The sequence below is a fragment of the Prionailurus bengalensis genome, chromosome A2, assembly GCF_016509475.1.
Source record: "Prionailurus bengalensis isolate Pbe53 chromosome A2, Fcat_Pben_1.1_paternal_pri, whole genome shotgun sequence".
Taxonomy (NCBI): domain Eukaryota; kingdom Metazoa; phylum Chordata; class Mammalia; order Carnivora; family Felidae; genus Prionailurus; species Prionailurus bengalensis.
The window spans coordinates 76,393,853-76,407,205 of record NC_057348.1 but is presented as its reverse complement, the minus strand read 5'-3'; the positions used below and the strand labels follow the sequence as shown (position 1 = coordinate 76,407,205).

At 44.8% G+C, this 13,353-nt stretch overlaps 1 protein-coding gene across 1 annotated transcript in view; it reads left to right on the top strand.

The window, feature by feature from the left end:
- Positions 1 to 13,353, top strand: part of SLC26A4 (solute carrier family 26 member 4) — a 52,576-nt gene that overhangs the window by 27,157 nt on the left and 12,066 nt on the right. The window contains exons 8-14 of the mRNA XM_043588597.1: positions 114 to 261; positions 1,204 to 1,317; positions 5,146 to 5,223; positions 5,365 to 5,460; positions 6,851 to 6,957; positions 10,785 to 10,854; positions 12,602 to 12,694. Of these exons, the coding sequence (XP_043444532.1) occupies positions 114 to 261; positions 1,204 to 1,317; positions 5,146 to 5,223; positions 5,365 to 5,460; positions 6,851 to 6,957; positions 10,785 to 10,854; positions 12,602 to 12,694 (706 nt within the window). The remainder of the gene's footprint in view (positions 1 to 113; positions 262 to 1,203; positions 1,318 to 5,145; positions 5,224 to 5,364; positions 5,461 to 6,850; positions 6,958 to 10,784; positions 10,855 to 12,601; positions 12,695 to 13,353) is intronic.

Here is a 13,353-nt window from a genome sequence, read left to right as displayed (position 1 = left end):
ATCCAGCCCTTTCGCGTCTGACTCGGGGGTTGGGTGGATATAGCATCTGGCGAGGTAGGAGCAGAGAATTATGGTCAAATGCTCACTGCAGTTTTCGTTTAAAAACTCTCTAGGTTTTTGCCTCCTGTACTTCCACCTGTGAGCTTGTTTTCCGAGATGTTGGCTGCATCGTTTTCCATCGCCGTGGTGGCCTATGCTATTGCAGTGTCTGTAGGAAAAGTATATGCCATCAAGTATGATTACACCATCGACGGGAACCAGGTATGGTCCCCCGTGTGCTGAATCACTTTTGTAGAGCTGAAGACAAGAAAAAAGCATAAACAGGGTAGATTCTGTTGTCTGCTAAGGAAGGGATTGGTCCCTCTCGCTAGCCCTTATCAAGCTAGGGTTTCCCTCTTAAGCATGCGAATTCGAAATTAATTGGAAACAGGCATGTTGTATCTCTTTCCTTTTTAAGAAGTTGAAGTAACCCGAAGTTTAAGAGTTAATTTAGTCAGGTCATAAATAACATTCAAAGCTAACGTGTTGGGTCAGCCTAAGATTTCTTCATGCAGTCTGGGCTCCCCTGGTATATTTTATTTAATGGCACCTATAGTATGGCAAAACAATGCAACAAACCCCATCGATGGGAGTTGTGACCACCTTAAATTGAGGTGGCTCATTGCAATTAATACACACAAACCTTTTTTATAGGCATATGCTATGTTCGTTGCAAAATGAGCCGGTTTTAGATTGCTCACAAATCTGTCAGTGTGGTTTGTTTTTGAAAACACAGCATAGCAGTCACAGCAGCTCAATGATTAGTGGTCAGGCAGAATCATGGCCGTCCTAGTCATAATATGCTTCCCAGCAAACATCCAACCACAGAAGAAACGCTTTATGTGCGAACAGAACAATGCTTTCTGCGAGAGCTACAGATACACCACTCGCCGGGAAGGGAAGTCAGCATTTTAACCAGTGACTATTCCTTAGCAACCTTAAAAATGATTGAGAGCCGTGAGGCCTCTCTTAGACTCTGTGGAGCCCCAAGTCCTGAATGCCTTTCAAGACCTCCAAGCACCTTTAACGGTAAAGATTAAATTGGGGCTACCAGACAGGGTGGTCTGGGGAGTTTGCTTTCTTATTATTCTTCCTTACACGGTTGGCGAGGGTCTTGCAAAGATTGTATGTGCTCGCATCACTGCCACCCGGTCTCTGCCTTAGGAATTCATTGCCTTTGGGATCAGCAACATCTTCTCGGGATTCTTCTCTTGTTTTGTGGCCACCACCGCCTTGTCCCGCACCGCTGTCCAGGAGAGCACAGGGGGAAAGACACAGGTATGGAACAGCGGCGTGGTGGCTTGTGTCTCCTGCAAGGGATGAGCCGGGGAAGTGGCTCTCAGGAAGGCTGGCAGGAGAAGTCAGCAAGGGGATTACCTTGGATACATAGGTTTGTGCCTCCTTCATCCGGCTCCCCGCCCAAATCTTCTTCACATTTATGGTTCCCTAAAGCACAAATTCTCAAATTAATCTCTTTGTGTCACTGCTCAGCTGGCAGAGAGCTATACTTACCTGCTTGTCCAGGGACAAAAACAACTGACAAGGAATCAGTAATGAAAAATACTGATTTTTATCTATTTGTTATCTGGGGATAAAGAAGGCCTAGTGAAAGCACGTCATGGCTTAGGAGGTATTATATTTTCAGGAAAATCAAAAGCGTCTGTCTACATTTCCTTTACAAGGATCAGGAACTTCCTCCAGAGGCCTTTGGGCCCACAGAACAAGTTTGTTGGCCAAGAGTATTGTTGTCGTAACATTTCGGCATTTCTTCTGGAGTACAACTTGTGTTCCTGAAGTTCGGAACGTGGGTTTAAGTTGTCGCCTTCACAAAGTGACCCCAAATCCCTGAATAACCCTGCCTTCCATAGGCCAGAAAGCTCAGGAGCCGTTCTCAAAGGCTCTCTTTTCTAGCAGGAAATGAGGTCAGAGAGGCCCAAATAGGTGGATGGGGGCATGGGACAGGCTCAGGGGTGGTGTTTCTGCCATGCCTGGAGGGCTTTCCCCTCCCCACACACAGCTATTATTTAAGAGTAAAAAGTGTAATGAGGCTATAAAGGAGAACAACAAATCCAAAGGCAGTACCCTTAACACACACGGTCTTCAGACAGGGTTTTATAAAAGAGATGGGCTGAGAAAACTAGTGACTCCCTGCGGTGGCCCAGGGGGAGCTTTGTCTCCCCCCCCCCCCCCAGGCACACATGATGCTCCCTTTCCATTTATAATGGATCTCTGCGCCGGATTTGGAAGAATGAGCCTCTACCAGTTTCTTGGCTCCAGCGGAACAAAATTTAATTTTAATTTTCAGAATTTTGCTTTTTTTAAAAAAAAATGTTTATTTATATTTGAGAGAGTGTAAGCGGGGGAGGGCAAAGAGAGGATCTGAAGTGGGCTCTGTGCTGACAGTAGTGAGCTGGAGGTGGGGCTCGAACTCATGAGCTGTGAGGTCAACCTGAGTCGAAGTCGGACGCTCAACCGACTTAGCCACCTGGGTGCCCCTAAAATTTTGCTTTTAATAATTGAATTTCCTTTTTCGGGGGCTTGGGGATGCGAACACTTCTCGCTCTGAGGGAGCAGGTAACACAGCGCAGCCCTTGCCAAGAGGCAGAGCCGTGCTCTGAGGTCCCCGGGGAAGAGGCCGGAGGGGACTCCAGAGCTGCCCCCGTGTTCAGGCGGCTGTCAGCACGCGGGTCCCTGCAGCTTTCACCTGAGCCGGGGCATTGACAGACTCCCGTGGCAGCATGCGGGTGCGGGCAGGTCCCCAAGTGGTGAGGTCCACTCTCCTGCTGTTGCCCTCCAGCCTCCGAGGAGGCACGGGCCAGCCGCCCTAGGAAGAATGCCCGTGTAAAGTGATGCCTTGGCAGAGATCTGGGGGTAATGGTGTTCTGGTAAGCTGACACCTGCCGTCACACACTGGCAGGTATTATATTTAGGAATGAAGGATGCCAGGATTTCAGTAGTGAAGAACGAAGCAAGCACAGACGTGACTTGCTCTTTAATTACTGAAATGTATACTAAGTTCAGGGTAAAAGTCTAATAGCCTGGACTACAATCCAGGGACTCACAAACACACACACTTGCAGCTCTTCCCTCGTTGTGTGGCTTCTCATGTTTTCTCTGATGTTGGGACCTCAGTTTTCAGCATCTATAAAATGGGAGGATTAATCGTATCCCCCTCATAGGGATGTTGTGAGGATTTAAAAACAAACACACACCATGTTTGTAAGGTGCTGGCACATACCTGTAAACGCTGTGTTCCCGTCATTAACTCCTCACGATAGGAAAAGCATCGTGGTACCTGTGATGCATATACTGTGCCCTGACGCAAAAGAAACACCCCGGCGAATACTTCCTGAATGAAGGAATGGAATAATGAGGGTTAGTGACCGTTAACTGTCTGCAGCACATCCTCAGATTGTAGAAGAGCTGAACATTGCAACCTGTTGTTTCTTTCACCCCCATCGGACTCCTGCTGACTCACTAAAAAGTAATTCTGATTGCAAACTTCCCTCGGCTCCGATTACCTTCTCACTTGTAACAGAATAATTAATTTTCTAGAGACTGAATGTACTCATAGATATAAAATGTGCAGCACCTCCCACAAACCAGCCTGATAGAGTGAGTGCATGTAATGGACCCCTCGCAGATTTTAATATAGCGACCAAAATTCGTCCCGGTCCCCATAATTGGTGGCTTAGTGTTGCATATATTTGGCGAGTAGGTGGCCATTCCCCTCGACATGGGCTGTCATCTCTGTCCGCAGATCTCCCTTTCCTTTAGCAATTCACAGAGCCCTACATCCACGGCAAGGTGCAAGTGGCTTATGATAGACAACAATGTTGGCTAAGCGATTGTATGGAAGAAAGGAAGGAAGGGAGGGAAAAAAGGAGGACATCAGCTGCTCCGCTTAGAGAGGTGAGGGAAAACCACCAAGGCACGGGCATCCTGGAGCCGTGGTGCTAACGGGCAGCAAAGAGCCTAACAGAGGGCTCTGAATGTACAAAGCATCCAGATGTGCACAGCCCACCATTTGCATGATGTTGCCTCAGTCTGAGGTAACCACGGTGGCAACCTGAATGATCAGTCTGCCAGGTGGAAAGACAGTGGCTATGAAATTTCCTGTGGTTTTCAGATCTCCTACGTATGTTGGCTTTATCTGTCTCTTTCAGCTCACACCTCCAGTACCAGGCGGCCCCCTGCGCCCAGTACAATCTTCCCTGTTGCTTCTTCTCTCGTGGCTTTGCTTCTGGTGCCCTGTCTCCTTTTCTCCTTTGTTTCAGAGCTTCTGGTCTTCACCTCGGCCAGGTGCCAGCTGTCTCAGCAGAGAGTTCATTGGTCAGCTAACCAAACCAGAGAATAGCCCCACCCCCTCAGCCTCTCTCCTAACTATTTATGGATCTTAGGAGAGCTTTGTTTTGCCAGCGAAGGTAACGTTTCTGAAGGTCCTTTAACCCCTGCTGTTGTCCCGTCATCACTCAGGCTGCTGGGGGGCAAAACTCTTGAGCCTGTGCCCAGGGACTGTTGGAGGAGGCAGGGGGTATGGTCCCACTTCTCATTATGCTCCTGTAGCATTTTGAATTTGCAGAAGGGCCGGTACACTTATTTTCTCTGAGACTTCTGTGCAAATCGGTGCCGTCCGTACGATGTGTTATCAGAATAACTGCTATTATGACTACTGCTTCAGTAATGAGGAGGAATTAGACGTGTGCCTTGGGAATTTATTGCCCAAGAACATTCACGATCTGTTGTTGCAGCAGGGGAGAGGTCCATGTTTCCCGCTATGGCAAATAATTACAAGTGTGGCCTCCCCACCTGACACCAAGGCTATAGGTCTGTAATACATCCAGGCCCAGCCGGCTTTCCCTTAGCAAGCTCAGGCTTCACGTTTTCTTTAATTTCCCTGCCATAGCTACCATATATACATTTCCCGTTTTTCCTTCAGTTGTGTAGGGTTGTAAGAAATAATTCTCATTTGTCTCAACAGTACTGAGCAGAAGGGGGGAGGCAGGGAGGTGCACCCATGGCCAGGCTCTCCTGCACACATCCAGCAAGCTGGAAGACACGAGGGAGAGGGATGGACCCCGTTCATGGGAGGTGTGTGTCTTTCAGATTGCCGGCATCATCTCGGCTGGGATTGTGATGGTCGCCATTGTTGCCCTGGGGAAGCTGCTGGAACCCTTGCAGAAGGTACAACCCTGCTTCCCAACAGCCCGGTTGCATAATTTCTCTTCACTGCTCTGTCACCAGAGAAATAACAGGAGATTTACAAATCCTCACATGGAAGACCATTCCCCTGAATAACACAGCCTTCCCTGTCCCTCTTGACAGTCGGTCTTGGCAGCTGTTGTAATCGCCAACCTGAAAGGGATGTTTATGCAGGTGTGTGACATTCCTCGTCTGTGGAGACAGAATAAGATCGATGCCGTAAGTCATTGGCTGCCCATTTTTGTCTGAAATGTTTGTTTCTTATGTGCTTCCTGCCGCATCACTATGTCCCCTTCTCTCCTCAATCTCACCTGCGCTGTGGGACTCCCAGAGCGGAAATTAGAATCAGATGGATAAGCCAAAGCCTGCCAGGTGAATCAAGCTTTGGGAAGGTCCTGTATCCCTGGGAATATGTATTTCCATCTAGGAAGAATCCCACATAAACACATTAAACACCAGACCAAATAAACACATTACAAAAAATAATAAAAAGAAATGAGCTTTCTAAAAAAAAATAATAAAAATGAAAAAATAAAAATAAATAAAAAAAATAAAAATAAACCCCTCTGTAATATAGAAGGACAAACGAAACTCAAACAAAGCAAAACCAAAATACAAAACCCTTACTGAGTTTAACTCTGACCAAAGTAACCTTCAGAACTGTTCTGAAGAACCATAAAAGCCAGAAGCTAACTGAGTGCCTGGGTGGCTCAGTAGGTTGAAACTCCAACTCTTTTTTTTAATGTTTATTTATTTTTTAGAGAAAGAGAGAGAGAGAGCACAAGTGGGGTTGGGGCAGAGAGAGAGAAAAAGAGAGAGGGAGAGGGAGACACAGAATCTGACAGGCTCCAGGCTCTGAGCTGTTAGCACAGAGCCTGACATAGAACTTGAACTCCCAGACCGTGAGATCATGACCTGAGCCGAAGATGAATGCTTAACCAACTGAGCCACCCAGGCACCCTGAGCCTCCAACTCTTGGTTTCGGCTCAGGTCATGATCTCAACGGTTTGTGGGATACAGCCCCACGCTGGGCTCTGCCTTGACAGCACTGAGCCTGCTTGGGGTTCTCTCCCTCTCTCTCTGCCCCTACCCTGTTTGTGCTCTCTCTCTCTCTCAAAATAAATAAACATTTTCTAAAAATTAAAAAAATAAATAAAATCTTTAAGAAATGTGGGAACATAAAATAATGCTATGCAGTCATATTTGCTTGTACTTGCAAAAGCTACTGGTGAAAAGTGTGCACGTGTACATGCACAGAGACACATATGGAAATGTGAACACAAGTGAGGGTGTTGGAAGGGTGAAGAGGGGAGAGAGTCGGAAGCAAGGTTTTCTACTGTACGCCTTTTTAATATTACTTCCATTTTGAACCACGTTAATATATTCCCTATTCAAAACTTAAATTAAAAACAAAACATTGAAATGGGACAATTGGTCTTTGTTGGAAACATCAGTTTCTACTTCCATTGAAACATGAAATGAAGTAAGAATATTTTTAAAAAGTGGAATTTGTTCATGGACAATTGATCTTCTTGTTTTTACAGGTAGTGTCTCACCTGATGGTCCCTGACAGATTAACGAGGTTCTTTCCATTTCTGTTTTGTCCTAGGTTATCTGGGTGTTTACGTGCATAGCGTCCATCATTCTGGGGCTGGACCTCGGTTTACTAGCTGGGCTCATGTTTGGATTACTGACTGTGGTCCTGAGAGTTCAATTGTGAGTAATGTAAGACCCAGATTTCCCAAAAAGAAGACAACATTCCCTGAGATTTCTTTTTTTTTTTTTTAAGTTTATTTATTTGAGAAAGAGTACAAGCGGGGGAGGGCCAGAGAGAGAGGGAGAGAGAGGCTCCCAGGCTCCGATCCGATGGCTCAAAGTCATGAACCGTGAGATCATGACCTGAGCAGAAACCAAGAGTCGGATGCTTAACCGACTGAGCCACCCTGGCTCCCTACACCCTGAGATTTCTTATACCATTTTATTTTTTTTTTTTTTTATGAAATTTATTGACAAATTGGTTTCCATACAACACCCAGTGCTCATCCCAAAAGGTGCCCTCCTCAATACCCATCACCCACCCTCTCCTCCCTCCCACCCCCCATCAACCCTCAGTTTGTTCTCAGTTTTTAACAGTATCTTATGCTTTGGCTCTCTCCCATTCTAACCTCTTTTTTTTTTTTCCTTCCCCTCCCCCATGGGTTCCTGTTAAGTTTCTCAGGATCCACATAAGAGTGAAACCATATGGTATCTGTCTTTCTCTGTATGGCTTATTTCACTTAGCATCACACTCTCCAGTTCCATCCACGTTGCTACAAAAGGCCATATTTCATTTTTTCTCATTGCCACGTAATATTCCATTGTGTATATAAACCACAATTTCTTTCTCCATCCATCAGTTGATGGACATTTAGGCTCTTTCCATAATTTGGCTATTGTTGAGAGTGCTGCTATGAACATTGGGGTACAAGTGGCCCTATGCATCAGTACTCCTGTATCCCTTGGATAAATTCCTAGCAGTGCTATTGCTGGGTCATAGGGTAGGTCTGTTTTTAATTTTCTGAGGAACCTCCACACTGCTTTCCAGAGCGGCTGCACCAATTTGCATTCCCACCAACAGTGCAAGAGGGTTCCCATTTCTCCACATCCTCTCCAGCATCTATAGTCTCCTGATTTGTTCATTTTGGCCACTCTGACTGGCGTGAGGTGATACCTGAGTGTGGTTTTGATTTGTATTTCCCTGATAAGGAGCGACGCTGAACATCTTTTCATGTGCCTGTTGGCCATCTGGATGTCTTCTTTAGAGAAGTGCCTATTCATGTTTTCTGCCCATTTCTTCACTGGGTTATTTGTTTTTCGGGTGTGGAGTTTGGTGAGCTCTTTATAGATTTTGGATACTAGCCCTTTGTCCGATATGTCATTTGCGAATATCTTTTCCCATTCCGTTGGTTGCCTTTTAGTTTTGTTGGTTGTTTCCTTTGCTGTGCAGAAGCTTTTTATCTTCATAAGGTCCCAGTAATTCACTTTTGCTTTTAATTCCCTTGCCTTTGGGGATGTGTCGAGTAAGAGATTGCTACGGCTGAGGTCAGAGAGGTCTTTTCCTGCTTTCTCCTCTAAGGTTTTGATGGTTTCCTGTCTCACATTTAGGTCCTTTATCCATTTTGAGTTTATTTTTGTGAATGGTGTGAGAAAGTGGTCTAGTTTCAACCTTCTGCATGTTGCTGTCCAGTTCTCCCAGCACCATTTGTTAAAGAGACTGTCTTTTTTCCATTGGATGTTCTTTCCTGCTTTGTCAAAGATGAGTTGGCCATACGTTTGTGGGTCTAGTTCTGGGGTTTCTATTCTATTCCATTGGTCTATGTGTCTGTTTTTGTGCCATATACCATTTTAATAAAATATAGGGAAACCACTCCCTTTCATAATAGTTACTATGTATTGAGGGCTTCTATGAATTAAGCCTATAGTGCTTGGCACACATTATCATATTTAGTCTTTGAATAGGTTTTTTAATTCTCATTCTACAGAAAAGAAAATCAAAGCTCCAAAAGGTTAAGAACCTTCCCCAAGATCACACAGCTAGTAAGTTGCAGAGTTAGGGCTTGAACCCAGATGTATCTCACCCCAAAATCTGTGCATTTAGTCACATGCTCTACTGCTGCCCTCTCCTTCCGGTCACAGTAAGAATAAAAGATGCGTGACTCAGTAAGGACTGACGTGGCTCTGTGGTTCCTTCTGCAAATGAGATGCAGTCTGTGGGGCACATACTGGCTTGGGACAAGATAGCCACTAAGTGTATTACAGCTCATTTTCTCCTGAAGCTAACAACTCAGAACAGGAGATTTTAAAAGCATTGACTGTAGCCCGAATTCATTCATATCTGCCAAAGAAAACGTACCCAAGAAACCACATGATTATATGAAATAGACGTAATTAGGTCATATACAGAGTGAAAAGAGCAAAGACATGGCTTGATGTCATGGAAAACAATCTGTGAGAGAGCCGGAAGGTGTATGGTTTTTTGAGAGAGAGAGAGAGAGAAAACACACAAGTTGGGAGAGGCAAAGAGAGAAAGAGGGAGACAGAGAATCCAAAGCAGGCTCCAGGCTCTGAGCTGTCAGCATAGGGTTCGATGTGGGGCTCAAACTCTCAAGCCATGAGATCATGACCTGAGCCGAAGTTGGACACTTAACCGACTGAGCCACCCAGGCACCCTTTGTTTTGACTCTTAAGAGGCTTTTGGTATGTGGTCTCCTGTGTTTATGAAATTGTCTGAACAGAGAGGCAAACAGAGCCTGGTTTCCTCTTCAAAACTTCTGTGATCTTTCCAGAGTTCTGGCCTCTTCTCTGCCTGTGCTTGGGCCATGAAGGTTAAAAGAATCTGGAAAAACATCAGCTGAGACACCGTCAGCTTAGCATAAGCCCACCCTTGTTGTTCCACTGGCCAATTCTCCTTCTCTTCTTCCCTACCCTGGCACGTTGGAGTCTTCCCCAAAGCTTATGTTCACTGCCTCAGCCCTCTTAACTGGTTCCCCAAGGGCCAGGAGAGTTCACGAGCTCCCAAAGTACCCAATTTGCTGCTGGAAAGTAACTCAGAACCTGTCCTTGGAAGATGTTTCTTCTCATGGTCTGTATGCCACAGTGTGTGCTTTGCTTTGTGTGGGTGTGGTTGGGAGAGAAAGGTTTGTAGAGAGAGGCTCTATAGCTTATGAACACTCTGTGAAAATTTGGCACAGCCCAGTAAGCTGAGGAGAAAGCAGTGGTACGTTTTGGCCACTGATTTGGTAACTAGGCTTTTCGCCAACCAAAAATTGTATCCTCTGCAATATTTCATTTCCAGTAATTATATGGCTGATCCAGAGGGCACACAAACAGACACTCTTTCTTTGGGAATTATGTTTAGCATCTGTCCCTAGTCACACCTGAAGAATCACGGAAGTTTTTGATGGTACCAGGAACAGGAAGTGAACAGTCTGGTTGATGGGAAGGATGTACTGCTGGCTCTCCCAGGCTCCCATTTCTAGAAATTGAGACTAATCTGATCACCGCAGACTCGCCATATTTCATCAGACAGTTGTTCTAACTCCCGAGTAAGTTCTAGGCACTGTGCCAGGCACTGAGGACCCCTGGGTTAAAGATAACCTAACCTAACCTTACCTCCGGGGCCTTTTTGGCCTTATCTGAACCTCAGCTTACTCAACCATAAAAATGAGGACAGTACTGCTGACCTTCCAGAACTTTGGTGGCTCCTACACAAACTTAACATGTGTGAAAGCTCTTTGCTTGGCCTCTAAAGTGTTGTACACAGGGGAGTGGGATGTTCATGACTTCTCTCAGCCCTCAGGAAAATCCTCCTTCTCCAAGGGCCCACACAAACACCAGCTGTTCATTTCAGAATTAGCTGCAGGAAGATGTGATCTGTAACAAGGACACACGATGCAATAAAGAGCCGAGAATGATGGGCTCTTTCGTATCTGTGATGTCTTGTCATTTTTTATTCCAAAGTTTGCCTGTTCCACAAAATCCTGACCTAATTTTTCTTCTTTTAGTCCCACATGGAACAGCCTTGGAAGCATTCCTAGCACAGACATTTACAAAAGTACCAAGAATTACAAAAATGTAAGTGCCTTTGTGAGACAGTTGCTGCCCTTGGGTTGCTAGCCTGGATTTTCAGGGGGTAGCGTATTTCTCTTTCAGTGTGTTAGGTACAAGGTAGCTAAAGGGGGAGGCTTCTTCCAGGAAAGTTTAGAAGTTCACTGGGGGTGTCATGAAAACTTTGACCTAATGTGCTCTCTGATATCCATGGTTTGTATGAATTGTGTCCATGCTAGTTTGAATGTTTGTTTGTTTTTTAATGTTTATTTATTTTTGAGAGAGAGCATGGGAAGGGGCGGGGGATGGGGACAGGGGGACAGAGGATCTGAAGCCAGCTTTGTGCTGACAGCAGAAAGCCCAATGTGGGACTCAAACTCACGAACCCATGAGATCATGGCCTGAGCTGAAGTTGGACGCTTAACTGACTGAGCCACCCAGGCACCCCTGAATGTCCTTTTAATGTAAAACCATTGTAAAAGGAATTTTAAAAAATAAGCAGTTTGATTATTTCCAGAAGTTGCATCAAAATTCTATTTCTCTGCTATGTAATCCTTACCCCCCATGAAATTATCTGAAATCCCTGTAAGATTATCTTCATTTAATGCTAACACAAGACTTTTAAGCTCTCTGATTAGACATTTTGCTCCAATCTTGGAATTGGAAGAAATGACATATAATATTGGAAGTGAAAACATAAAGAAGAGACACATCCCACTTATAGGCTTGTGTTCCTTGAAGTAGCTTAGCGGTCACCAGGGGAAACGGCGATGAAAAAGCAGAGAAAGAAAATCAAGAAAAAAACCAATTTAGCGTAAAAAAATGTTGGACACAGAATCTGGAATTCCATTACCTGCTACTTAATTTATTTCCACATCTTTCTCGGCACTGCCAAGAGCTAAACAATGATGGTAGAGAATCTTTTGGCTCAGGGAATCATGGGCTGAGTTTGGGGGTTTGCAGGTCCAGGCTCCACTTTGGGGAGACTCTGTCCATATCACTCAGCCTCCCAACACCTGTTTTCTCACCTCAGGGGCTCGGACTGAAATCGCTATGATTCCTAAAGACTAGGAAAGTCTAGGATTTCGCAAGCTCTACTTTTGGTCCGGCCACCATGTGTCAGGGTGAGAACAAGCAACCGACATTGTTGGCCTCCATTCTTGCACATCCCCTCAGTTTACTACCTTTTTTCTTGTTCCTTCTTTTTTTCTAAGTTTATATATTTATTTTGAGAGAGAGAGCGAGAGGGGGAGGGGCAAAAAGAGAGGGAAAGAGAGAGAGAGAGTCCCAAGCAGGCTCCCTGGCACAGAGCCTGATGCAGAGCTCGAACTCACAAACAATGAGATCATGACCTAAGCCGAAATCAAGAGTTGGATGCTTCACCCACTGAGCCACCTTGGTGCCCCAACACTCCTTTTTTTTTTTTTAAAGAATTTTAAGCCAAAGAACAAATTGGGGTTCCGTGGTATGAACCTGAGGCAAATCACGTCCTCATTCTCAGCCTCAGTTTCTCCATCTGGAAATCAGAGTGTTGAATAATTGCCTACGAAGGCCTTTCCTAACTTGATCTTCTATGGGACTGTAAAGTTCCAGTAGTTTGAATAACCTATTGCCTCCTAAGTGGAGACAGCCCCTGTTCAGGGAGAAGTGAGTGCTGTCGTCCAGCCCCTCTGAGTAATTGTAACTTGGCTCCTAGCCGAAAAGCCAGAAATTTAATTAAATATTTGAAGGCTGAAATTACTTATCTTCACACATTTTGTTTTCTTAATGCCAGATTGAAGAACCTGAAGGAGTGAAGATTCTTAGATTTTCCAGTCCTATTTTTTACGGCAACGTTGATGGTTTTAAAAAATGTATCAAGTCCACAGTGAGTATTTTATCCCTAGAAATTTGGTTTCTAACCTCCTTTGAGACTTCATTCATTCTACGGTATTTATTGCCTCAAACTGGACAAGACCCTACACCCTATTCCGTTTGTATGGGGCGTTAAGAATTATAACATCCAAGTAACTTACAATCTGTTTGGCAATAGGAAAGAACCCAGAAATACCATACGTTAAAATCCAGGTAGCAATAACTATGGAAGACCAAAACAGTAGTTTAGACAGTAAATGTGAAGAGTTCAGAGAAGGGAGAAATCCATGTGGGTTGGGCTAATCACATAAGAAAGATTATGTCAGGTGTTTGGAAACTATGTGAGCTGAGAGTCAGAGGTAAGTACGTGTATTTGGGCAGGGAGGGTGTTTGCCCAGTTGGAGTAAAGGGTAGAAAGTGTAAGTGGAATATGTAAGCCGGAAATTCTGGCCTAGAATGGCATGCCAAGCTTTGAAGCTGAGGTATGCCCCTACATCAGTGTTTTTCTTAAGTGAGTTCCAGAGCAAACTGGTTCAAGGGAATGGTCATAGATTTTGCAATAGCAAAAGGGCTCTGTGGTGTCAAGGAAATTTGTTAACACAGACTTAAAGCTAAAGAGGTTATTCTGTGTGGGGTGTTTTTTTTTTTTTTTTTTTTTTTTGCTTTGTTTGT